The sequence below is a fragment of the Lathamus discolor genome, chromosome 7 (genome assembly GCF_037157495.1).
Source record: "Lathamus discolor isolate bLatDis1 chromosome 7, bLatDis1.hap1, whole genome shotgun sequence".
NCBI classification, from domain to species: domain Eukaryota; kingdom Metazoa; phylum Chordata; class Aves; order Psittaciformes; family Psittacidae; genus Lathamus; species Lathamus discolor.
The window spans coordinates 20,897,790-20,925,687 of record NC_088890.1 but is presented as its reverse complement, the minus strand read 5'-3'; the positions used below and the strand labels follow the sequence as shown (position 1 = coordinate 20,925,687).

The following is a 27,898-nucleotide window of genomic DNA, read 5'->3' as shown; positions in this document are numbered from 1 at the left end:
GAATGAGGGTGTTTCATGAAACCAGAGCAGGTAGAAAAGGCAAATGGAGAAGCCAATACTTGACTACAAACACTCCTGACTCCCTGTTAGGTGAGCTCATGGTGAGAGCAAACAGCAGTGTTCCTTTAAGCCCTGGGACCCATGGCTTTGCCCCTTCCCAGTGTCGCAGACCCACACCCTGCTGGTGCTGCAGCTCCTGCCTTGGCAGTGCCTGAGCAGAAGAACTGGGAGAGGCAGTGTCAGTTTGAAAAGTATTTCTTGGGGCCTTTATGTTACAAAGCCAGAGGAAACGGTCCCGTTCCCCTTCTTGGAAGGGCTGCACACGGTTCCCATTGACGGAACTGGGAGCTGTGTTGCTAGGTTGTGAATTTGGCATGCACCTTGAAAAACATCATAATAAACTCTCCTGAATTACTATAAAAATACCCACGGTAGCATTTCAAAATTAGATTTATGTTAAAGTGTTACTGTTGCATCCCAGGAACTTGAAAGCCATACTTTCTATTAGCAAAACATTTCCCATACGAGTTTACATTCATGCATGTATTAACTTTGCAAACCACAGTTAAGCTTTCCTCTTGGGGACAGTACACTCATTTTTTATACTGAAAATAATGAAAGGTCTAGAAAACCACAGAGAAGTTATTTTCCCAGTCATGTTTGCAATTTTTTACCCTTAGAATTACATAAGTCTCTGTTATGACATTTAATTCCTGTTTTTACTCCACTTTGCCAAAGCAAGGCAGCAAAGAATCTTCATTATGTGTTCCTGTGCAAACATTCATAACTATTTCCACATGAACTGATCTGTTAATTTTAAAGTTCAGAGGGACTTTCTTCTAAATTCTATGCAAGAGAGCAGGATCATGACACGCTTCATGCTATTTGCTTACCTACTGTAAAGAAGGCAATCACAGGACCATACCCAATGGCAAACACCTTTGCTATGTAAGACTGTGACATATTCAGAATGGAAATGCTGCTCACAGTTCACAGATGGGGGGGGGGTGATGTTCACCTCCAGGCGGAGGAGAGGGCAGAGAGCATGTATTACACAGGAATCACAGCCAGACACACTATGGGATGGGAGGCTGACAGCTGAATGGGCATGCTCAGAAACACTACACTCCTACTTACCACACATTGGAATCTATGCCCAGATGTGGGTATCCTAGGAAGGAGGAGGAGGAGAGGGGTTTGTAAACCAGTACAGGGTCCGGCCCATTCATCTAAAGTATGTTGTGTCCTAGTATGAGGAAGTGTTAACTTAGTGATGCTGACAGTCCTCAGTAAGTGTCCTATGCATCAAATTCAAGTTGTTATTCACCATGTTTCAGTAAAGTCTCTAGTCCATTTTTCGCGTTTATATTGAGCTCCAGGATGCCAAACAGTCTCGTCAGAAAACAAGACAATGGACTGAAAAATAGCAGTGACACTAGGAATACGGTCAGGAAGAACAACCAGCAGTGTCACGGGCAAGAATAGCGCAGAGTAAAACCAGCTCGTGTGTTGTATTAGGTATTACACTGAGAAGTGCAGATCTCTGCCCATCTGATTTCTATATTGAAAGCAATCTTCAATCTTACACAATCCTGAACTCAGAGGCAGTCTCTGTGATATGCATTTGTAAACTGCCTCACGTAAAGATATAGAAGACTCCAGATGTCACAGCAGCACACTCAGTGACTGTATTAATGTTTCATGTTATTTTTCAGTTGAAGCATCATTAATGCATGCTGTGTGCACTTACCATTATGTGACATTCCAACGGCAAGGCATTTCTGGAACCTGCAGTATTGACATTTATTCCTGCTTTTTTTATGGATGCGGCAGTTCAGGTCACACCTGTCATAGATCAGCTTTAACCTGATGGTTCTTCGAAAAAAGCCCTGGAATCAACACAGAAGCACATAAGAGGATACTAGAAACTGCAGTGTCATCACCTCACCTCCCCTGTGAGGATAAACCCAAAGCACCTTTCAGGACACACACTGAAGCTAACTTCGGTTTGGGCAGCTTTCCAAAGGAAGCAAGCTCATGTGATCTGTGTCTGCTCCTCAGTGTGCTCCTGTTCTGAGCTCATTAGCCGTTTGCAACCTAGTTGGATAGAGGGGAACTGGGGAAGCTCATGGGAATCGGCGGGGTTTAAAGGACGCAAGTTGGGAGCTCTACGGACAGGCAGAGCATGAAGAACACTGTACCAAAGGAAGCCAAGCTCCATTTGTTCCACTGCTCATGGGACAACTTGTTATGAAGTGAAATTTTAGATTCACTACCAGTGGAGAAAACTTTTCATAAATCACTGCAAACCAGAAATTCTGCAAACCAGAAATTCAGCAATTTGATCCCAAGTGAATCGGTCACACTATGGGGTATTGTCTCCTGACAGTTTAAAGATGCTTTCCCAGGTCACTCAGAATCAGTTAATAAATTTTACCCAAATTTATCTGCATTTGTCCCTTGTAACAATTAAGGTTTTCCTCACAACAAATAATATCAATAAATAATTCACTGTAATTTAATTAATCAACAACATACTTATTGCTTTATGTGTTCCTAATTCAGAGCTACACGTTTTATTTAAGCTCTGAGTTGGGTCTTTCCTATTAGCTCATTTCCTCTAGATACTGAAAACAGAGATGAGAATTTGGTGTTAAATGCTGTAATATTTTTCTTTGAGCTGAATGAATAATTATTCATTTCTTTCTCTGGCATTTCTTCTCTCATTCTTGAGGAAGGTCAATTTTTACACCATTCATTTGTCCTTTTTGTGTTACAAACACTAAACGCCATTGACATAAAAAAAAGCTGGTGGAGTTTTAAAGCAGAAAACCACATTCTTCCATTCCATTAGACTTTTCCATAGTCATCTAGAAATGTGTGAATTGGATGAGGAAACTCTAATCAAGCGGAATAACAGAGAGTCTGGAGTTTAAATTGCTCAGAGGATTGAGCTTTGGAGTTAGGCACGAGTCTGCTTTTGCTGCATGCTATGAATTCAGATTCTGCAATTGATCTCCAAGACAGAAGGAATTAACTAGAATTGCACAATTGCCAGAAGTAGAAGAAATGCACAAAAAGTTATAATAGATCAGTAACATAATAAAAAAGGCAAATTATATTTAAAACCCCTCCTCCTATGAAGTCATAAAGTATCTGCAGTCTGTGGGGAACAGGCGGCCCTTTCCAACCCGAACTGTTCTGTAATTCTATGGCTGTACTTGAAGAACTAAATCTGTTTATAAAAGCACAGACCTCTGATTTTACCAAGGGGTTATTCAGATGGAAATAGTATCCAATCTCCCTTCAGAAGAGCCACTTTTGTGACAACTCACCTTGCAACCTTCGCAGGCGTGCACGCCATAATGAAACCCAGAGGCCTTGTCCCCGCACACACGGCATTCAATAGCCATAAGGGAGTTGGAAGTCTCCTCATGAGGCTTGTTGTACAGCTGAACCTTTTCTGAAAAATAGGGTGGGGAAGGAGGCTCCATTTTGATTGCACCTGTGTGTAAAGAAGAGAGAAACTCAAAGTATAATTAAATATATATATGAAGAAGCAAGGAATAATCCCAAGCAATCACAGTGAACATAGCCAGAGTCATAGCTCTGCTTCATAATACAAAATGAGTAGTAAACAGAGGATGTAAAGGGATGTAAACTGGAAGACACTGTCTGTCAGTACATAGGCTGAAAAACCTGGAAGATTCTGATGTTGAAAGTGCATTACAGATCCAGTTTTCAGCTCTGGAGGGTGGAACGAGTGGAAGAAAGAGATATCAAAATGTACCTATGGAGACCTCATACTTGAAAGGCCTTAGAGTACCTAATCTGGTTGCATTACTTCAAGGTATTCAGAGCTACTGCAGGGAGATGGGCTGGAGTTTCCAATCTTGTAAAAAAAAATGATTTAAGTATCGATACACTGAATAGTAGATAATTGGATAACATTGGATATTTAAAGAAATTGAGCTCTCCTGGGGAACGCTTTGGATGCAGTTTAGAGATACATCTTCTCTTCTGAACACTTCTAATTGAGAGAGCAATGGAGTATCAAACAAGCTCAAACAACCAAATAGAATGTCCTTAAATCAGTTACTGGTCATAGAAGCCTCAGAAGTGATGTAAGTGCCACAGTATTAAAAAGGATGAATGTTTTTCTCTTCCAGACTGGCTGCAGGGTACAAACTAGAAACTTTTCTTTCATATCTAAAGTAGGAAGAAAGAAGAAAAGACTAAAGTAAATTTCAGTACATTAAGTACATAAAGTACATTTAAGTAAAGATGAAGAGGATTTATCCTACCTCAGCTCTACCGTACCCTACCTTATTATTGGAGTATTAGCTGGGAAAATGTCTGAATTTATTACATACGCAACGGAGATGTACACAGCACCCGCTTCGCTGTGGAGCCAGAATTAAACGCCACAGGATCCCTAGCAGGAATTCCCTTGAAGAATTCCTGGACGGATTGCTACAAGCAAAAGTGACGTCAAATCCAAGTAGGCTAAGTGGATCTTTCAGAAAGTTCCAGGCACAGCAAGCTCATGTCCCACCTCGGAGCAGGGGTGTGCAGCGACAGCTCACTTAAAAACTGGACACTTCTTAAAAGGAGCGTTCCCTGTCAGTTTTTTACTGTAACTGGCAAAGAGCAGCGCTGCTCTTAGTCCATAACTAATCCTAGCCTATGGAGCCTGGAGCATTAGGGGTACTGATAAAAGTTAGACCAAAGCAGTGACTCAGGTGTAGCCAATATCTCTACTCCATCACTTTCTTAGGCTGTTTGGCATTTCAAAGCTACACATATGAATTAGTAATATGCTGTGTAGGCTGGGGCATTCTTTAACATCCAGGACACTTATTCTGCACTGTGTGCATAGAGCTTCAAAGGACAATTTACACATAAGGTACTTGAATAGGAAACTGAAAGCTTCAGAAAAAAATGGTGGGGTTCATGAGTCTAATAAAAAACATTTAATGCCATTTTAGCTACCTTATGATACCCTGCCCAACCTGCAGCTGCTGCTCTGGAAGGGTGAAGGGCTGCTGTATGTATTCTCTCTTTCCTATTGCCCTGCAAGCATGGTGACACAGGATACAGCAGTTAGTCACCTGAATACTTCTACAGCCTTTTGCTGGTAGGGCACTTTCCAGAGAATGGAGCAGATATGAGCATGAAGGAAATACAGTTTTTAACATCAAAAGCATACTTTGGCAGTCCTGGAGCTTGATATCGTATTTATAATCAATGCTTGTCTGATCGCTTCTTGCAAGAGGAATATCTTCATAGTGTGGTGAAGAAATGCTTGAAAAATCAACGGTGGTAAATGGCTTTATGTCGAAGGAATGTGTGTGATCTTCCATTGCAGACAGATCCACAGGGCTAATTCCAAAATTCATGGGCCAAAACGGCATTTCTGTGTCAACCATTGTAACCCCTGCAAACAGAAACACAGACATTTTGAAAGAAACTAGTTATCTCTGTGGCAAGTTCAGGTCCAATTGTCTCATGTCCAAAGGGGTGAGGTGCAAACCCTCAATCAGATGTAGGTTTAGGCCCCATCTATCATTTGCCATGAGTTTGTCACCATACAATGTACTAGGGCTTATAGTAACATTGCATGGCTAACACTGAGCAGTTAACCCAGCTTTGAGGTGGCTCTTAGGAAGGCTCTGTCAGCTCATCTCATAAGAGCAAATGAGATGTCCTGACATCCCCGCCTCAGGCTAACCTTAGAACAGAACAGCTGGAGAAGAGAAGGCTCAGGGGGACCTTATTGCACTCTAAAACTACTTGAAATGGAGCTAGGAGGGGCTGGGCTCTGCTCCCAAGGAACAAGGGATGGGACAAGAGGAACCGGCCTCAAGCTGCACCAGGACAGGTTTAGATGGAGCTGAGGAACAATTCCTGCCCCAGAGGGTGCTCAGGCATTGGAACAGGCTGCCCAGGGCAGGGCTGCAGGCACCGGCCCTGCAAGTGCTCACACAGCGTGGAGACGAGGCCTCAGTGCCATGGGTTAGTGGTGGCCTTGGCAGTGCTTGGGAAGAGTTGGACTGGAAGAGCTTAAAGGTCTTTTCCAACCCGGGTGATTCTATGGCTGTCTTCAGTATCCTGCTGGACTGAACTGATCTGATCTGTTCTTCAGAAGGCAGCACAGACAGTTAGTGGGCTCACAGAACTGTGCTTAGGTGAATAACTCACAAAACCAGGGGGGAAAAATAACCGACTCAGTAACTGTGAATGGGCAGATGAAATTCAGTTTTACTTGGCTATTTTGTAGAATATGTATGTGCTTTAGTAAGCATGCAAGTCATTTAAAACAAAAACACCCCCCCCAACCCCAAAACCAGATGTCAGTGACTTTATCTGCATTTCTCAATGGTGTGTATATGAACAGAATCAGAAGTCTTCCACAGCTAGCTTTGCAGCTTTGCAAATTCTAATCAATCTCCCCAAGTGCCTGAAAACCTCAATTTCTACACTAAGAAAAAATAAAAAAGTAGTTGGTGGTTTTCCTCCAAATAAGCAGAAAAGTTTGAAATCTTTCCTCATTCAAGTATGTCAAAAGCTTTATCCCAGAGTCTCGAATCCAAGCCTCAAGGAAATTCCATTTCTGGCTTTCCACATTCTAGAGCCCTTTGTGCACGTCTTGAAAGCAGTAAACAAATCAAAAGCTTCAATCTGCAAAAATGGTCAGCAAATGAAGTGAAATGAGACTGAGATTTAAAGAGTTTTTCTGAGTCCTCTTCTGACACTTAGATGACCAAAATCCTTGATTCAGATGTATTTCAACTATAAAGGCTGTAAGTATCAGCAAGTGTAAAACACTGTTTTATAACCAGGGTTTGTCTTTCAGTTTCCATCATTTATATAAAGAACATTCTGATCTAAAAATAGGGTTGATGTGAAGGAACTTCATTGACTTGGTCCCTTTGGCTGTTTAGTTTGGACTTTAGACCCAATCAGGTAAATAGCCTTTAACCTCTAGATAACAGGAACTTTGATTTGATCCACTTTGATTCAAAACTAGTTTTTCACACTGCCACAACTGTTGCAAAATGAATATCATGGAACAGACCTGCTCTATAACACTGAAATCATCCTCTGTTTTGACAGGCCTGTACGTAAGTAAATCCATGACTGTCCTCCCCATCAGCTGCACTGAGGTGCTAAGGTAGTAATGGCTAGAAAGGGTTACAGTGCTCTTGATCTTTCCTCGGGGAAGTCACCCTCATTCTTCCACCTTAAGGACTCGCAGCACGACCTTTTCATTCTAGCTTGGCCACAACAAAGGTTGTAAAATATCTTTCTTATTTTTACATTTCAGATGAGAAACTCTCGCTGCAGCAGGAGCAAAAGGGATGCTACTCTATCCCACGCTGCGCAACATACGTGTTGCCTCTAGGAGAACAAAATGGGATCCTGTAGCTCCATACTGCCACTCGTACTACTGCGTGGCTGACGAAGTAGAGTCCTGTAAAGCAGTGTTGAGGGTTCACCGTTGGCAAGGTTAGCCTAACGCTCGGCAGCTGTTTGCCTTCCCAAAGGCGTCAGCCATCGGATGGGAAGTGCAGGCTCATGTCACCCCTCATGAAAGCGAGATGTGCCCACAAGAAAAAATGAGAACTTCTAACTGCCACAAGGGAAAGTTAGCCTGTGAGAGTACATGACAGGTTGTCAGGGTACCTTGGAGTTACATAGTCTGTTCCAAACAGTCAATTGCTCTGGAAGCATGAAATGCAAATCCCTGGCCATCAACACTGGGAACTGTCCTCATTAAACACATTTCCAAATAAAGCAGTAAAATAGAATAGACTCCTTCCTAAGAGGCCATTTTCGGAATTACTCAGACCTTTAAAACCATTAAATCAAATCAACAGACATCTATAATTAAGCATCGGCTTATAGTCTTTTAAGCATTGAGAGCTATGTCACTGTGTATGTGGAGGGCTGCCTCAGGGGTGGATGAAGAAGAATGCCTGCAGGCCTGGCCCCAGTTATAGCCCCAGTTATAGCCCCAGTTCATCCTGTGCAGCCCACAGGATTCAATACACCTGGGTGCACCCATGAGGTTCCTGTGAGGCCAAGTCACAAGCGCAGGCAACCTCAAGAGGCAGAAGGACTCCTGCTGACACCTGCCCTTGCACAGACACCTCCCCAGTACTAAAGGAGCCGAGGAGGCTTCAGTAGGGGCCTGAGGGCAAGTGCAAGCTGAAGTCAGCCACTGAATGACACACTGAATGACTGCCACTGAGCTCAATTGTTCTATTACACACAAAGCAGATGTTAAAATCAGTGTTCCTGCATCATCCATAAAACCTCTGTGAAGATATTCTCACAGCCCTGAGGCATTATCACTTTGTATTCTCAGTTTAAAAGGCTTCAGTCTGCAAACCACTGTCAGCTAAACAGCGGGTTAAAAGTTAGTCTATATTTCACTTTAGGGAACAACTGGGATGTTTCGGAGAAATTGATTATGCACAATGTGGTTAATTCTGTGAAACTCCTGAACCATTAGAAGACAATGTGTGCTTGACATTCACTGTGTACAGACAGACACACCACAGGTTGGAAAGACTCAGAGAAGCGTGTAAGCCCAGAGGTCTGGCTTGCAGGGCACGGGCTCTGAAAGCTAAGAGGGTACGGTAACTCCTCAGCATGTTCTGCTTTCACAGGCAGCACGGCTTGCTTGTTTCAGCAAAGTCTACCCATAACCAGAGGAGTTTCATGGGAAAAGTATTTCTAGCACAGAACTTTAGATTTTTACTAAGTTTTGGGAGAAGCAAACAAAATGCGTAACACGTAACCTGTTGTTTCAACACTCACTCAATAGGAGGGGTTGTGTTTCACGCACGCTGGTTTTCCCTGCTAAGTGGTGTTTGTTTTTCCTGTGCATCTGTTCACATCACGCACACATTCTGTGAGCTGGGGGTAGAGGAAATAAAAGTGCCTAAAGTAAACTGAAGGGCAAACCAGGACATTTGGGTGCACCTATCATCTGTCACGGGACACAAAGTAATTCCATTTTATGCTACTCATGTTTCCAATCTAAGGTAATAAAATCTGGACTCAGCAGCCATTTACAGTGCTTCAAGGAAAAGCCTATAAACTCCACCCCTTCCAGAGGTGAACATCCCATGCACAACCAGTAATAGCAGTTCTTCTGATCTGCAGGCAACTAAAAAAGATTTGCTAAATTGTTCCATACCAAGAAATGTCTACTTTCAGGTTTGAAAAATCATTGTGTTCATAGAATCCAGCCGGGTTTGTGTTGGGTTGGAAGGGACCTTAAAGCTCATCCAGTGCCACAGGCAGGGACCCCTTCCACTGGAGCAGCTTGCTCCAAGCCCCTGTGTCCAACCTGGCCTTGAGCACTGCCAGGGATGGGGCAGCCACAGCTTCTCTGGGCACCCTGTGCCAGCGCCTCAGCACCCTCACAGGGAAGAGCTTCTGCCTTAGATCTAACCTGAAGTTATTATGTTGTCCATATTATAATTCTGTCTACAGTATCCTCAAAGATAGGTAACAATGATACTGTACATGTGCACGTACATGGAAGTGTGCATATCTGAAGTCTCCCATTGAAGAATAAGGTTCTTACATGACAAAATGCCTTGAGTAGATAGGATTGACTCAACACAAAGAAGGTTTGCCTGTACAATGAGCTGCTTTCCTTACACTGGAAACAGTTACCTTTGGCTGTACTGTAAATCCCACTTGACAAGGTCTTAGCTCTGCTCAATTTACATGAATTTCGTTCCCACTCCCAGCCCAGCATCAACCTGGGAGGGCTCACAAACACAGAACCTTTAATCTAACCACAGGGAAACATTCTGCCTCTCAGGCCTTGCGGATCAGGGGGGTACCTCTCTTGTGAGGGTCATAGCATTCTCCAGCAGCAGCACCCCAAGACAGGACAAGACAGTGTTTATAGGCATGCATGTCTATGTGGGCAGAAGTGGAGAACGTACGGCTTCTACCTCGTCTTGGCTTCCCCACTGCTATATAACTGAAAGCAGATTCCGTGCTCTCCCAGCAGCAGGGATGACATTTCTACTAGTTACTATGACACCTGTGCAAAGAGGTGGTAAAGGTTTATTGTCTTACTAGATTTCATGCCACAAAAAGACTAAAATGTTTGGCTTTCTCTCATTATGCACATATTTCTGATTTGTTTTGCTAAAGAAATGTATAAAGCAGCAATGTGACCTGGCATACAGATACACCAGTCACTGGCTGTGTTTCGAAGACACCAGTAAATCCAAAGTTGCTAAAGGAATCCTGAAGCTGTCAGGGCAATAGATTCTGTACTGTGAGCGTATCTGTGGTCAAACTAAGCACAGGACAGTTCTTTTGCATTTCTTTCTCCATTTCTGGACAATAAGATGCATATTATAGCATTTCTTTATACAATAGAACAATGATCCCAAATAAATATTATTCATAATAATTTCTGAATGATGAGAGTTTCAGGTTTGCTGTGTTGGATATAAAAATCAAGGTGTTTCATTGCAGTTGTAAAGTTCAAATCCTCACATGTAACTGCTAAGTGTTAGTCAGATTATGCAGACCTTGTTCAATTTACTAAAACCTTCTATTACACTGGAAACAAAATGGATTTTACTAGTCAGACTAACCTAGATTGTGAACACTACAATGAAGTGCTGATTTCATTCCTGTGTTACTGAAAACTAACGTGAAAGCTGTGCCTATGTTTAATAGTTTACGAATATTTCTATTTTGCATGTAACTTTACTTGATTTCTGCTGTGATTCTGTCCTTTTCCCTCCCCATATAATGTGAATGCCAACATTGCCCTCTGGAAAACCCAGAAGTTAAAATAACTAATGGCAGTCTTCTCATGGCTTTTTGGGAAAATGAAACCAACACCCAAACAGGCAAACACCAAAACACCGAAATCAGAACTCCAATCTACAGACTACTCCAGAATCCTTTCTTAACACTCACACATGCTCATGTGAGATCCAGGTAATAAAAACATAACTAATATTGATTGAAATGATTCTCTTGTGCAAAAATCGTTCTCAGCCAGCCAAGGCGACGCAGATAGGCAGCAGAGATGTTATTCACATGAAGTCAGATGAAAATGCTTTAGTATTTAAATCATCAAAAAGAGCAGACGTGGAAGAGAGAATCTGTTGAGATAGTGTTACACAAGATATGAAACCAGTCTATAACTCCCTTGACTTGCATTTAACCTCAGGTAGCCAACTGCTAGCTATTATCTACAAGGAAGCAAAGGAAGGCACATGAACTCATGAGACACGTCTGTATTGACTGCCAGCCACAGCAACAGCTTACACTTGATTAACGTGGTCCTGACCGTGAAAAGCAGCATCTCATTCAGCTGCTTCATGCAGGAGCAAATTATTTCCAGTTCCTAAGAAAGTTATTTAGTGCATTTGTCATTTTAGGAAAACATGAAGTATAACATAAGAGATTATCATGGTATGAAAAACATCTTGGATCACAAGCTCCTCTCTACCATAAACACTGCCTGTGCTCAGTTAACCTGAAGGGCCTGTTGCACTACATTCTAGACACGCTCTTTCCAGACAAAACTACCAAAATATGACCCTAGAGGTATTTAATGAAGCAACCAGAACATCCTAACCTCGGATGAGATGAAGAAAATCAGAGGGGAAAAAAACTAGTCAAAGCCTCTCAGCTTTGAATCATTACTGAAATCAAAACAATGGTATAACTACACTACCCCAACAGGTATAAATATGGACAAATACATACATGGTGTAAATCTATTTTTTTTTTTAATTGAAACATATTTCATGGAATAGTTTGGAAATAGTTTGAGTAGTTTGATCCACTGAATCACAAACCTTCATTTGTCTTTCAGGAGAGAATGCTGCAAAAGGGCTATAAGAAGAGAAGGGACAGTCTCATGACAAAACTGTTGCATTCCCTTTCAGTAACTCAGTTCTTTCATTGCCTCTGACACAGAAATTCGATGTGGCAATGGACAAGTAGCTCAAGCCAACATTTTCATCAGTGCTGTTTTCAGGTCCTCAATGTGAGGCATAGGGTCTGGTGATACACTGTGTTCAGAAAGTGATGAACTGGTGTCTCTGGAAGGTGGAGAGAGTCATTGATTGTAGTAAGACTTGGAAAAACAGTATCACTTTGTCCTGTTCTTCTGGGTATTTAGAGAAAATTGCATAATTTTACTGCATTTACTTTTTCCTGGAGAAAAAGAGATGCTGCTAACTTTTGTCTCAGCTCTCCACTTGTGCAGAGAAAGAATATTACCTTTCCCCTCCCATTCTCTGTGTTACCATTGAAACAGCCATCTTCTTCAGCAGGGATGGTATTACTCTACAAAGTTTTGATATTCCTGATTATGTTCGAGTACAATGAAGCTTTAAGCTTAGCTTAAGCCTCTAGGAGATACCTGCTTCAATCACAAAAATTATATACTGTTCATTCATAGCATCTGTTGTTATAATGGACTTTATCTGATAGAATAAAATAAACTAATTTTATTTTGGATGAACCAAAGTATGTGCCTTTTTTGCTGTCTTTCAATGACTCAAAGCACTTGGACATAGTCCTTTTAGTGCATTAAAACAACTACTGCATGGTCTCAGGTTCTTAAATCTAACGCAGGACCTGGCATACTTGTGTTCTGTTGCTGCGGAGTCAGCAGAGGGAGCACAACATAACCGAAAAACCAAACCTTCTTTCCAAGAGCTCTGCCGACACAACCTGCGATGCTCCTCGACAGACAAACAAGCAGCAAATAAAGTACATAAAAAGAGCCGTGTTGACTGATTCCCCCCCCTTCAGTGTTTGACAAAATCAGTAAGCTTTAAATTGCAGCAAGAAAACCCAAGTAACAGCAACAAGCTATAAAGACTTGCTTTAAAAACTCCAGTACAGAATCTTGTATGTTACGTTTGCATTACCAAGACACAGATAAAGAGGATTTTTCCTTTTTATTCATCCACCTATTCTAAACACTAGCATAAATCAGGGCAGAAGTTGTTTCATTTCTGTGATGACGCACGCACTGAACAACAATGTCTTGGCAGGAGTTATCCAAAGCAGTCTTCCCAAGCAAATGACAAACTAGAAAGCACTACGAGTGCAAGAAAAAGACCCAGGCTTCCTTGGGCAACCTTCAGGACACCAGGGCGAACCGGTTGTTGATGTCATCTGCCCCACCGCTTGACCACCCGCATCCACGAACTCCTTCTGACAACCCGGTACTGCCTTTGACTCCAAGCACAAGCTCAAGACAATGGATAACATTTTCTTCTCCATTCCACAGATCCAAACTTCAAGCCAAAACCAAACATGTCATTTAGAAAAGACACCGGACGATACCGAAAAGATGCAACATGGCCAATGTACTATTGAAGGAATGGGAATAAACAAGCCTGGTGATTCTAGCCAAAATGAGTTTGTGAATCTGGAAGCAGAGGAAGAGAGATGTATCACCCCTGTCACAGGGTGCAGCCACACCTCAAGGGTTAATCATGGAGTGGGAGGGGTATGAGCCCTGTACAGTCTACTGTACTAACCTGCATAACCAGCATGGGACCAAAATTCTGATAGCAAGAAGGAAAGCAATGAGCTGGGGCTGAGTGGAATGTTAAAGGTGTGACAGCAAACCCGATACTCCCAGGAACATCTTGAAGCACTGCCACCAGATGCGAGTGTCTGTCACATCTCCACAATGTGAACCATGGAGGAGCACTGAAGACTCCATGGCTTAAGAACCAGGCTGAGGAAACCAAGCAGTGCACTGTGCATGGGCTGCAGAGAACAGGAACACCAAGATCCTTCAGGAAGCCAAATACAAAGTGAGGGGGTGAGTCAACCCTCTCAGCAAGGCTGCACAGTAAAATATCAGAAGAAGCTTGAGAAATGGTGTAAAGCCAAACGCTTGAAAAGGCCAAAAGCAAGCAACTCATAAATCAGTAGGAAATGTATTTTATGCCTGTAACTGAATTACAGCTACAAGCTGTAATTACTAAAAGCAGAGTTCATAAAATTCACTACAATGTTTAGGAGGTAGCTGCTAATAGAAACAGCTCATTCAGAGAATAGAGCTGTTTAAATTAAAACATATTTTCTATTCTGTGCCTATGGAAGTCACACAAAATGGTAGCTGACCTGAGTTCCTACTTGAAATAGTAGCATATTATACCACTGCAGGGTCACAAATCATTGTAAATACAAATGCAGGTGAGAAGCAAGCTCAAAAATGCCACAGACTACTCAGATATGCTACAAATTCTACCATCCTATTTTAATTATTTAATGTAGGGTTTGCTGCATTCTGATACTGGAGAGATATTGATGAAACTTTAAATTAGTTCAGGATATAAAAGAAATTGATTGCAAGGCTGTGCTCAAATAATAGCTTAAATAGAAATTGAGAATATTGGAAAATTATAGCTGCATAAGAAGTCCTGATTTACGTATCTGCAACAATTTGTGGACAAAGGTAGCCCAGATTTAAGGGGAAGAGCACTTCAAACCCATGGAAAATAGAAGTACAAGAGTCTGGAAGTGGCACGGTGTTGGACTCCTGGTGGTAAAAGAAGGACTAGAATAGAAATGAAAGTGCTCTACTACAGCCACCAGACTGACAGAACACTGAGCTGTAGAGGTAATTTCTGCCCTGTTAACTCAGATTCAGAGTTTGTGGGGAAGGACCCTCAAATTGTTCTTAGAAATACCTGAGCAGCAAAACTGCAGTTTTGTGGTTACAGGCAGCTGCAATCCATGCTTTGTGCGGTGCTGTGCATTGAAACTCGGCTGAACCCTGATGAAAGGCTTATCTTCCCAGGCCTTTTGTTCAGAAATGTCTTAAAAATACCTCCCACCCTTCAAAATAGAACTGATTCTTTCATTCTGTTGAACAAAAACACCCAACACCCCCAGAAGCACAAAAATCAGAAAAATAAGGTATCATCTGATTGTTAATATAAAAATCAGAATGAACGTGTGCAGATTCTGTTGGGCAAAGATCATATATTGGTGTGTACAGTACGCCTACTTGCCGTAGGAGAGCTCAAATCTGGATCATTTTGGTTTTGAGGGATTTGAGGAAACCAGAAACACACAACATGTCTCCAACTTGCACTGGCAGTATTGTAAAACTACCTCATGATATAAAATGTAGGCGTTACTCTCTATGAATCATTGTGATTTAAAAAGGATACTGATAGATAGGCAATGAATCACATTCAATTTTGTAATCAGAAAAAGCTGGCTTCTTAAGAGAGACCTTTGCACCTTTTGGCAAAGCAGAACAAGTAAATGTGCCAAGCTACTGAGGAGTAGGTTGTTCTTGTCATGGAAGTGGCCTCGTAAGACTGAAGGAAGTAATTGATTTTAAAGCAGACCAAAAATGCTGTGTTGTATACAAGATAGCAAAGCTTTATCAACATGAAAGTCACAACATAATTCCATTGACAAGAGTGTTAACATTCTCAGCCTGTGCTTGGCTCCAAGACTCAGTGTACCTTTTAGAACTGGCATTGATTTATAGTGGGCAGTCTTCACATTACTCAGGGCTAGTGAAAGTTTTACTAACTACAGGAAACTCAGACAGTTCAGAAAGTGTACATTTGTGCAGCTTAACCTACACTGCTTTTTTTGCCACTGACTCATTAGGAGAGAAAAGTCTAATTTCAGATTCTGTGAAACTGACTTCTTGCTGTGCCAAAGAGGGGGACTAAGACAGCGTTTCAGAAGCCTTTCCATATATCCCAAAGATGCACAATAATATAATTAATTTTAAAATAGAAGGTCACCTAATGGATATAAGCTCTTTATTAACAGCAACAAAAAGAGAAATTACCAAGGAGATAAGAAGCCTTTTGATTCTCGAAGGTTTCAGTCAGATTTATAAGTTCAGTGCATGTCATTAAAAGGATTTTAAGGGGAAATTCCACATTTGGAAGTTTTATATACAGACTTAAGCAAAAGCTGTGACTGCGCTTTCAGGTGTCAAACTTGTTTTGAAATCAATAGAAGGCTTTATAGCTTCAATAGAAATGCAGTGTTTCGGCCACGGGTAAGCAAAACACTCATTTATATGTTTTATTTTGAATATGGTGTTATTGCTAATGGTATTAAACACCTCCTTAAAATGTGAACGCTTTTAAAAACCCAGTTCCTGGCTAAGGAAGAACTTCTTTAGCTAGGATATCTTATCAAATTCTGTATCATACATGTGTGCACACAAATCAATAGATACTGTAATACAGATCAATACGAAATTAGGATTTCATAAAATGCCATATTTTTATGTAAAATTACTGTTTCTCACTAACTGCAGTGACAAAACTGCTCACAGTTCATCAAATAAACTCACAGCTACCACGAAACACTGGTTGCAATGCTCAGACAGATGCCTGCTGTATGGTTAAATAGGAAACAGCAGTGTCCCAAAGTGCTCAAGTCTAGCAGGAAAGCTATCTAGCAAACTGATACTCTGCTCACACACGACTCATTAGATGAGAACTTGCAAATTCCTCTGTGGCTTCATAAGCCTTCCCCAGATTATCAAAGATTTAAGCATGTAGTATGGCAAAATGTGCAAGAATACGTGTAAGAACTGCAATTATTTACAAGACAATCTTATGCTTCAGTGTTTAGTTGGGTTCGTTGGGTCATTACCACTGTGTCTTTTCATGTATTTTAATATACTAATCATGGCCTTTATTCTTTATAAACGGTGCTTAGTGAATAGGTATTAACTAAGGGACTAATTTAGCAAGAAATTTTAGACTATATGTATTCCCTTTTGGGATTCAAATCTGAATACAAAGTTTGTATTCCTTTTTGAAGTGCTAATATACAATAATCACTATGGAAGTTAATATGTGCACAATATATAGTTAATTTTTTTTCTTCTAAGACATCTTTGGTGCAATAAATGTTATACTAAGACTGAAGAATTTTTGTAATATGAATACTTAAATAACCACATAAAGCTTCCTCAATTGATTTGGTGTGTTAGAGAAGTTGCTGGGATCTTTTCACGGAGGCATAATACTGTTGGTAAGGAGCTTGGGATTTTTTCTTTCCTCAGCCCAGGCCATGTCAGTGCCTTTTAATGTTCACAAGACAGTAAACTGAAGTGTTGGTTCCAACAGATGAGCTAATAAGGCATACAACTGTAACAGGGTAAAGTATACTTATTAATATCCTCAATGCAGTTCCCTGCCATGCAGAATACTGAATACTCCCACAGGAAGAGGAGGAGAAACAAATGCAACATATGAGTTTAAACTCATTCCTTGAATTACATCCCACTTCTACAGTTTTTCCTGGCAGTCAAAGACATTGCAAATTATCCATAAAAATGCTTCTCATATTGAGACGAGCTGTTTTCATCACAAAGCTGTCATCTCTAAAATACTAACACTATAATATGTATTTTGATATGGTCAAGCTATACATAGGGCCCATATAATTCCCTGTTTTTTATATAATATCACTTGAAATATTTTAAGTGTTGAACAATCACTAAGTCCTAAAGGTTAAAAAGCCCATGTTGCTTGACGTTATTTGCGCATTAAATACAGAAAATATCTCAGCATAACAGGGAATGCACTTCCCCAGGTATAATTATTCTTATATATAATTATATATAATTTCTGACATATGCCAACTATAAGATAATACTCTCTGCATACATGTGTGTACAGCCACTAAACTCAGCGATGTCAAGCTAGATCAAACACTTTAAAGTGTGAGAAAGCAGTATATAGTACCAAAGAAGGCTTAACATTTAGCATTCTGCTCTTCTAGATGCCCCCCAAAATTAATCTAGCACAGAAATATGTTCAAACCTTGTGTGGAATACACATCTTTACACACTGCTACTGAAGTGCATTTTCCTTAGCTGCTGAAACTCTTCTATCAGACATTTCTAAATGTGGAAGAGTACCACCAGGGATACACATACCACTTCAAAGTGTAGTGTTGCCCAACATAGTGCTGAAGGACCCTACTTTTTACTCCATCTCAGTTGCTGCCATTACTTTGAGCAGATAAACACCAGGCAAAAGAAAAATGGGCACCCCACTTTGATTAGGTGTAACAGCAGGCTTTGTACCAGCCCACAGCACCAGTGCTCAACTGAAATAATTCATTCTTAAAGACAGATGAACTTTTGTGCATCTATCATCTCTTGCACAAATGTATCTCTTTCATCTTTTAAATTAGCAAAGAAAAATTAACCTTCTCAACTGTACTGAGCGGCACATAACCTGCTCAGCCACTTTTCAGCAATAGAGCAATCTCTTGTCATCTGACTACTGTACTTTTGACCCTCCAAAATATTCCCAACTGAAATATGTTGACATGTTTTTACATGTGATTCAGTAATTATTGTTCTCAGTAGTGTAGGATACGTATCATATATTTGGATCGATGCTCTTTGCATCTCATGTACTCCATCTTTCTAAATATTCACTTTTCCAGATGACTTTAAAACTGTTCCATCAAGGTGACTTCAGGCTGCCTGCGCCGGGAGTGTAGAATCAGGTTATAAGTAGGTAAGCTTGCTTTTGTAACTGAAATTGCAACATTGGGCAACACTGGGAGAAGTATTAATGAACACCAGTAAATTAACTATGAATTGTGTTCTAAATTTAAGTTACCTTGAACAGTTCCACTTCTGAACCTTCTATTGGACCACAAGGCAAGAGCATCAAGAGAATCTTCCCCAGTCTTGGTTTTCGGGGAGTCAGTATAAAATACAACTTCATAAAACATTGTAGTTTCTATTTTATTCCAGAAGAAAAATAGGTAGAAACTGTCTGAAGGAAATTTAGCACTGAAAACAGACTATCATAAAGCTAGATATAAAACAGTAATTTTAAAACCTGAATATGACTAAACAATAGCAATTTGAGAAAAAGAATACTAAAGTACCATCTCTAAAACGTCAGGTGTAAGTTAGCACCAACTTACCTCCTTTCATGTTATGGTATTTCTTACTTTCCCCCAAAATTATAGGAATTTTGTTAGGAATTGTCCATTTGATGCACTTCAGAAAAACTTTTTGTATACTGGAACTTAAAACTATAGTAACTGCTGAACCAAAAAAAGAACCAAACCCAAAAAGCAAACAGCCCAGGATTTGAGCTACTGGGATACAGATGATACTGAGAAGACCTAGAACAGAATAGGATTATCTGGAGTTCCAAGCTAAATATAATGGGTCCCAAATATCAGTTTCTGGGCTAACAGTTCCCCTGGCAAACTCTGTAGTCCTGGATGTCAGTGTGGACAAATTCAACTGTTTTAAATTATGTCATTACTGTTCCTACCATCTAATGCTAATACACAAAACTCCCCTTACCACTCAGAAAGCAAATCTCACAGTACATGCAATCAGGTCATGGATTATCAGCACAATATTATAGGCTAATTCAAAAGAGGGTACATGATCAGTTGTGAGACGAGGTCATTGAAGCCTTCCATTATCCACCCTTCAGGAGTTTTCTGGGAAAAGGCCACTGTCACAAGTATTTCTGAGAATGTGACATGAGTGGCACAGAATTTGATGGAGATATTTAACTTTTAAAAGCACTTTTCAGGGGGAAACAACCCCAAGACACGTCTATGTCCTTAAGAGAAAGCTAACTTATTAAACCACAAAGGGTAAGTGCTGTTGGAACCTGGACAAAAAGATGAATATTCCCCTGCAGCCTTTTGATATGAAAAAGTAGACAAAATATTGGTGGGGAAAGAACACGATCTCATCTTTCATTGCAATACCATTGATGCACATCAAAATGAACTTAAACATAACCTGGATAATGACACATTAATGCAAAATTCCTCAAGGTCCTGACTTTGTTACTGGTGCAGAGACTTACTGGATTGTCTAATAACAGACCTGGCAAGGTTTGGATTTTACAATGTGATTGAAAATTTAAAAGAAGGAATTTCTTTGAACTTGTTGTCTGTTGGGTCATTCTTCCTCTATGCTATTAATAACCTAAGAACATGTGTGCTGTGAGTGGGCCCTACTCTTGTCAAGCCTTCTATTTAGAAATATGTTTTTTTCTAAATTTGTCCATTGAAATTGCCTTGCTTTCCCCAAGAAAGAATAAATGTTTTTACCTGCCAAAGTACGGAACATTATTTCACACAACTCCTTTGTCCCTTCATGTGAACTGTATGTCACTCCTGCACTTCCTGGGAGTGGCATTCACCCACAAAGCAGGGTATATTTATATTAACATTTAAGCAAACATATATGTCTGGCAATAAACTGCACTGGTTTAGTAGCTCCATGGCTTTTGCTACTGTTCTTTGCTTCTGCAATAAACTAACATTTTAAAACCTGTGTTTGATGTTATCCTTCAGTTCTTAGTGTTGGGGATCTTTAACCCAGAGAGCCCACGCACGGCAGCTCTCGCTCTTGTCACACACTTTGGCACTGCGAGTCAGCAGAGTTTAGCACAGTGACTGACTAAGTCATTCTATTAAAGGAAGATGGGAACTGGTGCTGCTATTTTTGACAAAAAATTTTCAAGCGTTCAAATGTCATCATTTTAGGACACCAAACAGAAAGTATCCACAGCTAAAAACAGTTCACTTTTAGGAAGAAGTTATTAATTTCTAATTTAAGAATTTTGTTATTTTTAACATCTAAGGCTAAATAAATGCTTAAATAACCTAATGCTAAACAGTCACTTTTGTAGATTTCTTTGTTTCCAGCTGTAATGAAATCTACCGATACTTGACTTTATCAGTAAAGATTCCGATTGCACTCTATTTTGTATATAAATACTGTGGAGAGCATGAAGTGTCGATCAGCTCTAAGCTAGAAAAACTCCGTGAGTCCCACTCACCTATGTTCATCTGGATTTCATATTCTAGGAAGCTCTGTATCAGAGAGTGAGAATTGCATATAGAGATCCCAGCTCATGTAAACTTGCCTGCTTTCTTTACAGATATCAACTACCATTCCACTTGTAGCTTTGACAGCATCTGCTAGTTTCAACTAAAGCAAAAAGTGTATAACCAATTCTAACACTGTTTCAGGAAGATTAATAATTATAGGGTTATGCAACATTAACAATACTGCTACAAGCAAAGCAGAGATGTTAAATTTTAACAGCATTTAGAAGAGGGGAAGAAAGACTGCGAAAATTTCAGTTCCTTTCTCCGTCATGTGTTCTTGTCATCATCTTGGTTTTTCTATATTTAAAATACTTTAAGAATTTCTTCTGCAAGTACTCTAAGAGGACAGCTAGCAGCAAGTCTTTCAGATTCGTGTCATGGTAAGTAAATGCATACGCCACAATTCAAGATGACAATGTATATTTAAATACTTATATTTATAGCTAACTTGTTGCATATTTTTCTAAAACATTTATGGAGTAAGTTAGTATACTGAAAAAAAAACCCCAACACACTAACTTGCTGGAAAGTGTTATTTTGAATAATTGCATGCAACCGTATTTCTTTAATCTAAATGTGCATGTCATTTTCACACACAAACCACAAATCATGCACTGGAGTTTTGCCCATGCTCTGGGATACTTGATAACTGCATGGGTTTGTTTTCAATTCAGCTATTCATCTGCAATTTGGACAGAATTTGGAGCAATATTTAACTTTGCAATAAATTAGATTGTCATACCCCATTATTCTTTTAAGGGGATTCGTTTTCTAGGCAAGTGAGTTTAGTGTGAGGAACTAGAAGTTATTGCCATGACTCTTTGTAACCCCTAAAGCAGGCTTGTGAACAACTAAATATCACGTGGCTCTGATACACACTGAGGATAAGTTACTGAGATTTTTTACTGTTCTAAGGCTTTTTAATTGCTAAAAAACCCCAATCATTTGCAAATTTCTGTATGCTGAATTTGAATCATGATCACAATAGAGATGGTTGATCTCTTCAAAGATTCCATGGTATTTAAAAAGAGACATATTAAAATACTATTGGGATTATCACCAAAAAAATAAATTCTTAAGGGACATCTGGATTACCTCCAGTGCAATGTACTGTCATATAGAGCTAAGTATCAGGATATGACACTTCTTGCATTCATGCTACATGCAAAACTCCCACTGAAACCTTTGGAAGAAGCATTAAAACAGGGGGCCAGGAGTGGTCTTCAACAGTACACTGCTTCCCACACCTTTTACTTCCTGTTCTTTGTGTAACAAGGTGTGAACATCTGTTGCAAACCTTATTTCTCTACTCTATACGAAATAAGAAATTATTCTGCAGCAGCTTAGCTGACCCCTCACCAACAATGATAGACTTGGTTTAGAGGAATATGACAAGGATGAAAATAAGGACAATAATCTAATTGTTACACCCACCTAAACTGGGAGAGCTTGGGAATTTAGATCCTGGTTTGGATTTCTCACCTTCATTTTCTTCTGTCAATATGTATTAGCACAAAATACATTAAACGCCAAACTAGTGGCCAAGCAGAACCTCGTTTTCATTGAGTTACACGAAAACAGTATTCACCTCACAGCTTTACACAGGCATACCTTTCCAACATAAGGACGGGCTTGTAAATAAGTGGGGAATACTGTGAAAAATTAATACGATTGCACAATGGTCTCCCCTGCATCTTGAGAATTCCCAAACTGTTTCAGATGTAAACTGATACTGGACTTGGTCCATTGTTTGGAACTATGGAATATTTTGTCCAACTCTACTTTATCTGCTCACCAAGTCAGGCAAGATAATTTGGGGTCAAATACTGGTTCCCTTAAAATTGACTGTAAAATTTCTCTCAGTTTACTTAGTTTACCTTTTGTGGGATGCCAATGACTGCATGGGTTTTTTGAAAAGGAATTCTGCCCCTCTTTGTCAATATTTGAACACAACATCTTCAAAATCGCTGCCAACACGAACACACATACCATACTAAACAGGCTCTCAAACTGAACCTCCTCCTTCCTCAGACATCCTCAGAAAATCACTGGTCTATAACCCTAGGTTATGAAAAGTATAAACTATTGATACTGAGATCACAATAATACATAAACTGATCAATAAATAGCTTCCTCACAAGATTTACATCTCAGTGAAAGCAGAAAAAGTTGCTGATTTCATTGTCAGATACTAAGGCCCCAGTTTATCAATGGGCTATGTTCTGTGAAACGCAGAGCTCAAGTGGATCTTCTATCTTGCCAGTTGTATCTCTATTTTACTATTTGCTCTCAGATGTTAAAACCACTATTGTACGCAGTTCAAAAATACATTGTTGGAAAATTGTTAATGCCCTAGTCATACAATGTCATTCTGAGGCTCCCTGGGAATTTCGATTCACACAGCTTATTAGGATATGACCTTTCCCTTGATTTTTTATTTTAAGAGCAAGTTAACATGATATTTCCCCAGTGGGAGTTGCTGTGTTTCCTTCACAGATAAGGAAAAGAGCTATGGCAACTCCGTATAGAGACAACTTTCATACATTTCCACAGTACGGACGACTCTGTGGTCTTGACAGACATCCAAAGCATTCCTAGAGATTGAGAGGAAAGTCACGCGGCATCTTAACTAAAAAAAACCCCAAGGAACATAACAAAGGTATTTCCCTGGATCTTTCACCTCTTTTTTTTTTTTTCTCCTCTTCCTGGTCGTTTGTTTTTTGTTTTTTTTTCAATGTGATTTGAGATTGAGCTTTGAGGAATTTTAAGTCCTGTGGACTCCCTGCTTCAGACAATCAGGGTAGCACTGCCTGAGATAATGGCTTGTTTGTGAAACACATTCATATTCCTTTGGATGTGCAATTACTACCTCTACAGCACTCTTTTTTCTTCATGATACAGATCTTGTCTCTCAAATTCACACACTTCAGCATTTCCATGCTTATTATATTAGCATATTTTTTTGTGAAGCTGATCTAAAAGCAGGAGGCTGAAAAGCAGCTCTCAAGGTTTTCCAATGTGGCTTCCTTGGTGGTCAATAAGAGACGTTCCTCTAGAGATGGCTTCAGAAGAGCTAAAGTTGTCTCTTATTCTAAATTATCCTGTAGAGTAGAGATCTTTCTTGTGATATGGGCTGATTATCAACTACCAAGAACAATGTTTAAACACTTACATCTAATAAACATTTTTTAATAGCTTAAGACAGGTATATTAAATGTTTCTCCGCCCTTATCTTGATGAAGCCCACAGAGATAGTTAAATAATTAGAAGCTGAAGGATGCTGCTTATATTTGAAAATACACAAATGGTCAAGATGGCAAGAGTTAACAACTGTTACTCGGGTTTCATTCAAGAAAGAATAACTTTCTCGCTAACAGTGAGTCAATAAAGAGCCTCTACAAGGAATTAAGTATTTTGCTTTTGGGATATTCAGGGTAAAGGCTTCATGCATTAAGCCTTTGCTATGCAAACAGTATTTTTGCTTAACTACAGATACCAAAAGAAGAAAAGGAACTTATAATGAATTAAAATAAATTACTTCTGGTTTTTAACTCTTCCTAGAAGTAGTTTGTTGACTTGGTACTCTGGGTAGGCATCCTCCATAGAAGGTCCTTATACTGATGCCACATTGTAATATAAAGTACTGCAGTATGATATAAATTCATTGTGATCATATTTGAATATCATAGCAGTGACACATCCAACAAAATCACACAAAGGTTCAAATGATTCCTAAAACAACTTCAGGTGATTCCTAATCCAACTTGAGCCAACTTTCTGCGTTTCATTGGTCTGCAGTTCTTCTCCCAGTAGCGATGCACATTTTCTCCTGTAATCTGGTCATGATAAAAAATGCCCTTTAAATTTTCCTGCAACAGCTGTTAACAGAGGGATGTCCTCGCTTAATTAAATTTGCGTTGCCAGAAACAGCCATTCCTCTTTTCAATGACTGACAAGAGATACAGGTTTACTACTCTAACAAACAAGAGGCAGACAGCGTTAAAACCAATTTAGATTATAGGCAGACTGTAGGAGTTAGCTTGCAATTGATCTGAGGCTAATCTGTCTCTCTTGGGTAAGTAACCTACATCACAAGTTAAAGACCTCTATGACACTTATGTATCTAACAAAGGAGTAAACAAATCCAAACTGATACGATTTACTGCATATCACTGTAGAGTACACTGATGTCATATACACTTAATTTTTCTGCAAACACATCTACCAAGATTCTAGAAAAATGCTAATAATATAGAAGGAAATAATTACAAGCTGAATACTACAAACTTATAGGCAGAAGTCTATTGGCTAACATCATTCTGATGGAAGAGTGTATCAGCAGGCATGTTTGAGAAGTGATTCAACAGAAATGTGTATCTTTGTCTACTCTGGTGACACAGACTCTCAATGCAGATGCATAGTGTAAGCACTAAAAGTTTATTTACAGAGGGCAGGACTGAACATTGCATGTGAACTCACTTAGACCATGATAAAGAGCTAAAGAGCTTTGTCTCCCATTAGTAATTTAAAGAATTGTGATTTGGTACTCCCAACACACCTATAATTGAATTCCTCAGTCATAAAATCACTGGTGCCAAACAAGTTCTGATATCTTTTATCAAGCCTCTTTTTTCTTGTCATTTGTTAGCATATTTCTTATGGAGCTTTTCTTCTTTTTATAGATACATTTGCTTTAGTTATAAATTAACCCTGGAATTTACTCTCCCAGAGGCCACAAACTGCTTTTTTAATTCTCTTGAAAAACTTTCTATATGAATTAATGATTTTGAACAATTTTGAATAACAGTTGATGGTTCAAATACAGAGTAAGAGAAATGTCAAAAGATTGACAAAGTAATTATGATTAAACAAAAAATGTTTAGATGTTTTTCTGTGCCTTCTGCTCAAGAAGCCCTGATTAAGTTACCAAAAGGGGACATATTTGCCTGTGGGATTTGTGGTGCTTCCGGTTCCTTGTAGTAATATTAACTAAGGTACAGGCTCATTCTAAAAGGTCTTTTTAAGAAGTTCCATATTTCAGTGGGTCTTAAAAATGGCCAGCACATGCCAAAGGTATGCAGAATACTTTAAAGTTTAAACTCAAGTGCAATTTGAACCATATCATTAAATCATCAATATTTTTTATCAGGGTGGTTCAAATAATGACCATTAATAGCCTGAATTTTCAGTTGATAAATCCTAAAGAAAAAGGCTTACAATATTTTCTCGTTCCTATTGTGTGTCTTCGTTGGCCTCTTTCTCTTTATTCCCAATAGCTTTGGAAAATATTGGCTTGGTACAGCCAGAATAAACTACAGTGCAGAATAATTTTAACACAAGATGTCTAAATTGTTAGTGTCATCACTGAAAAAAACAACAGTTTGAGCTCATCCTGTAATAAATATCAGAAAATCCGAATGAAAAATTCCTAAAAGACATATCCATAAGAAACTAAATTAATTGGTTCTACTGTTCAAAGAACAATTTGTGTAAGGACAGAAGAGCGCTTTTTAACAGCCAGGATAATACACACAGTTTCCTTTACTGGTCCTTTTGTGCTACTCTTCGCTTCACTGCAAATCAGGTAAGTTAGAAAAATGTGATTTGATTTGACATAAGAACACCAGAAATCCATGGATTAATGGTTTAATTCCTGGTTTAGTTAAGACTTCCCAAGGTGAAGCACTTTGAAAAAAAATCTGCCTTAAAGATTCAGAAAACAGGAAATGATCTTACGGAACTTTGCGTTTCTGGATTCCTCTTCCTGATCCAGTTCAGACTAGCTGTTGCTGCGCTGCTGCGTGCACCGCCTGTAACAACGTGCTGACCTAATCCAGTGGGTGGTGGGTTACAAATGGCACTGGTTTGGTTTTAATAAAATACTTTCAAAATGACTCTTTAATTCAGAGTAACAGAAAGGATTGAGGAGCCCTGGGGCACTTTTTCCCATCTCTAGTTTTCCATATTCAAGACAATGTCATTCCTGCAAAGGAAAACAGAACTTCCTTCTGTAGATGCTGTTTCTCAGATTGCCAGTCAGTTATTTGAAGTTAAAATAGTAATTTTTTTTGTCTCACATTGTGCTTTGGGTCTCTGATTTGTTACATTTCTACTAGTGAGGGAGTGTCACATCCTCTTGGAAAATGTCAGACCTTGCTTTATATTTCTTCTTAAATGTTTAAATCTATTTAGTTACCTATAGAAGGTTTTTGACGTATCTTTGTTAGAGTCTAACAAAACATGGTATTTTCTGCTCCTTTAACTGAATCAATTGTGACACAACTGAAAGGATTTTAACAGTCAAAATACTTATCAATTTTTAAAACAGAAATGAAGTTTAAAATAGTGGCCACATTGTAAAATATTTTAGCTCTCAACTCTTCAAGCCTTAAAATACACATCCATCTGTCTAAATTTCACAACTCTGTGCTTTCTAATTAAAAAAAATTAAAATATCCATGACTTTTTCTGTTGACAGGAGTTGGGGAACATCACTCAGTCTGCTTTGGCTCTCCTATACCTGTGTAGTCCCATTAAAATCAATGAGATGGTGAGCGTAAAGGTCAGATTGCACCAACTACCCTGAAGGCTCAGCACCATAAATTATACACCAGTATAACCATCTCCTCTCACACCTTGTGTACACATTTCATAACTTTGTTTGCCCTGTGTACTTTCACTTGAGCCAAAAGGAATTTTCAGAGCAAACAAGTTGTAATGTATTCTTTAAAGGTGAGTTACAATGTTGGTTATCTATAGTTCTTGGATCAGACAGTAGGCCACCAATAATTTCAAAGATTTTTCATATTTTTTGAGTAATGACAATGTTTATATATATATATATATATGTATGTATGTATTTTACTAACATCTGCTCAGATCATGGAGAAATAGAGAGCGAGTTTTGCCATCATGCATTACAAGCTCTGGTAACAACTTGATCCATCACCAGGGATTACAAAAAAATATCAGGAGTATT

The 27,898-nt window shown here is 39.3% G+C and overlaps 1 protein-coding gene across 3 annotated transcripts in view; it reads right to left on the bottom strand.

The window, feature by feature from the left end:
• PPARG (peroxisome proliferator activated receptor gamma) overlaps window positions 1-27,898 on the bottom strand; it is a 58,043-nt gene that overhangs the window by 18,139 nt on the left and 12,006 nt on the right. For all 3 annotated transcript variants that reach the window (XM_065687091.1, XM_065687092.1, XM_065687093.1), the window contains 3 exons: window positions 5,210-5,437; window positions 3,336-3,505; window positions 1,751-1,889 (listed from right to left, as the gene is read on the bottom strand). In XM_065687091.1, coding sequence (XP_065543163.1) covers window positions 1,751-1,889; window positions 3,336-3,505; window positions 5,210-5,429 — 529 coding nt within the window. In that variant the 5' untranslated portion in view covers window positions 5,430-5,437. The remainder of the gene's footprint in view (window positions 1-1,750; window positions 1,890-3,335; window positions 3,506-5,209; window positions 5,438-27,898) is intronic.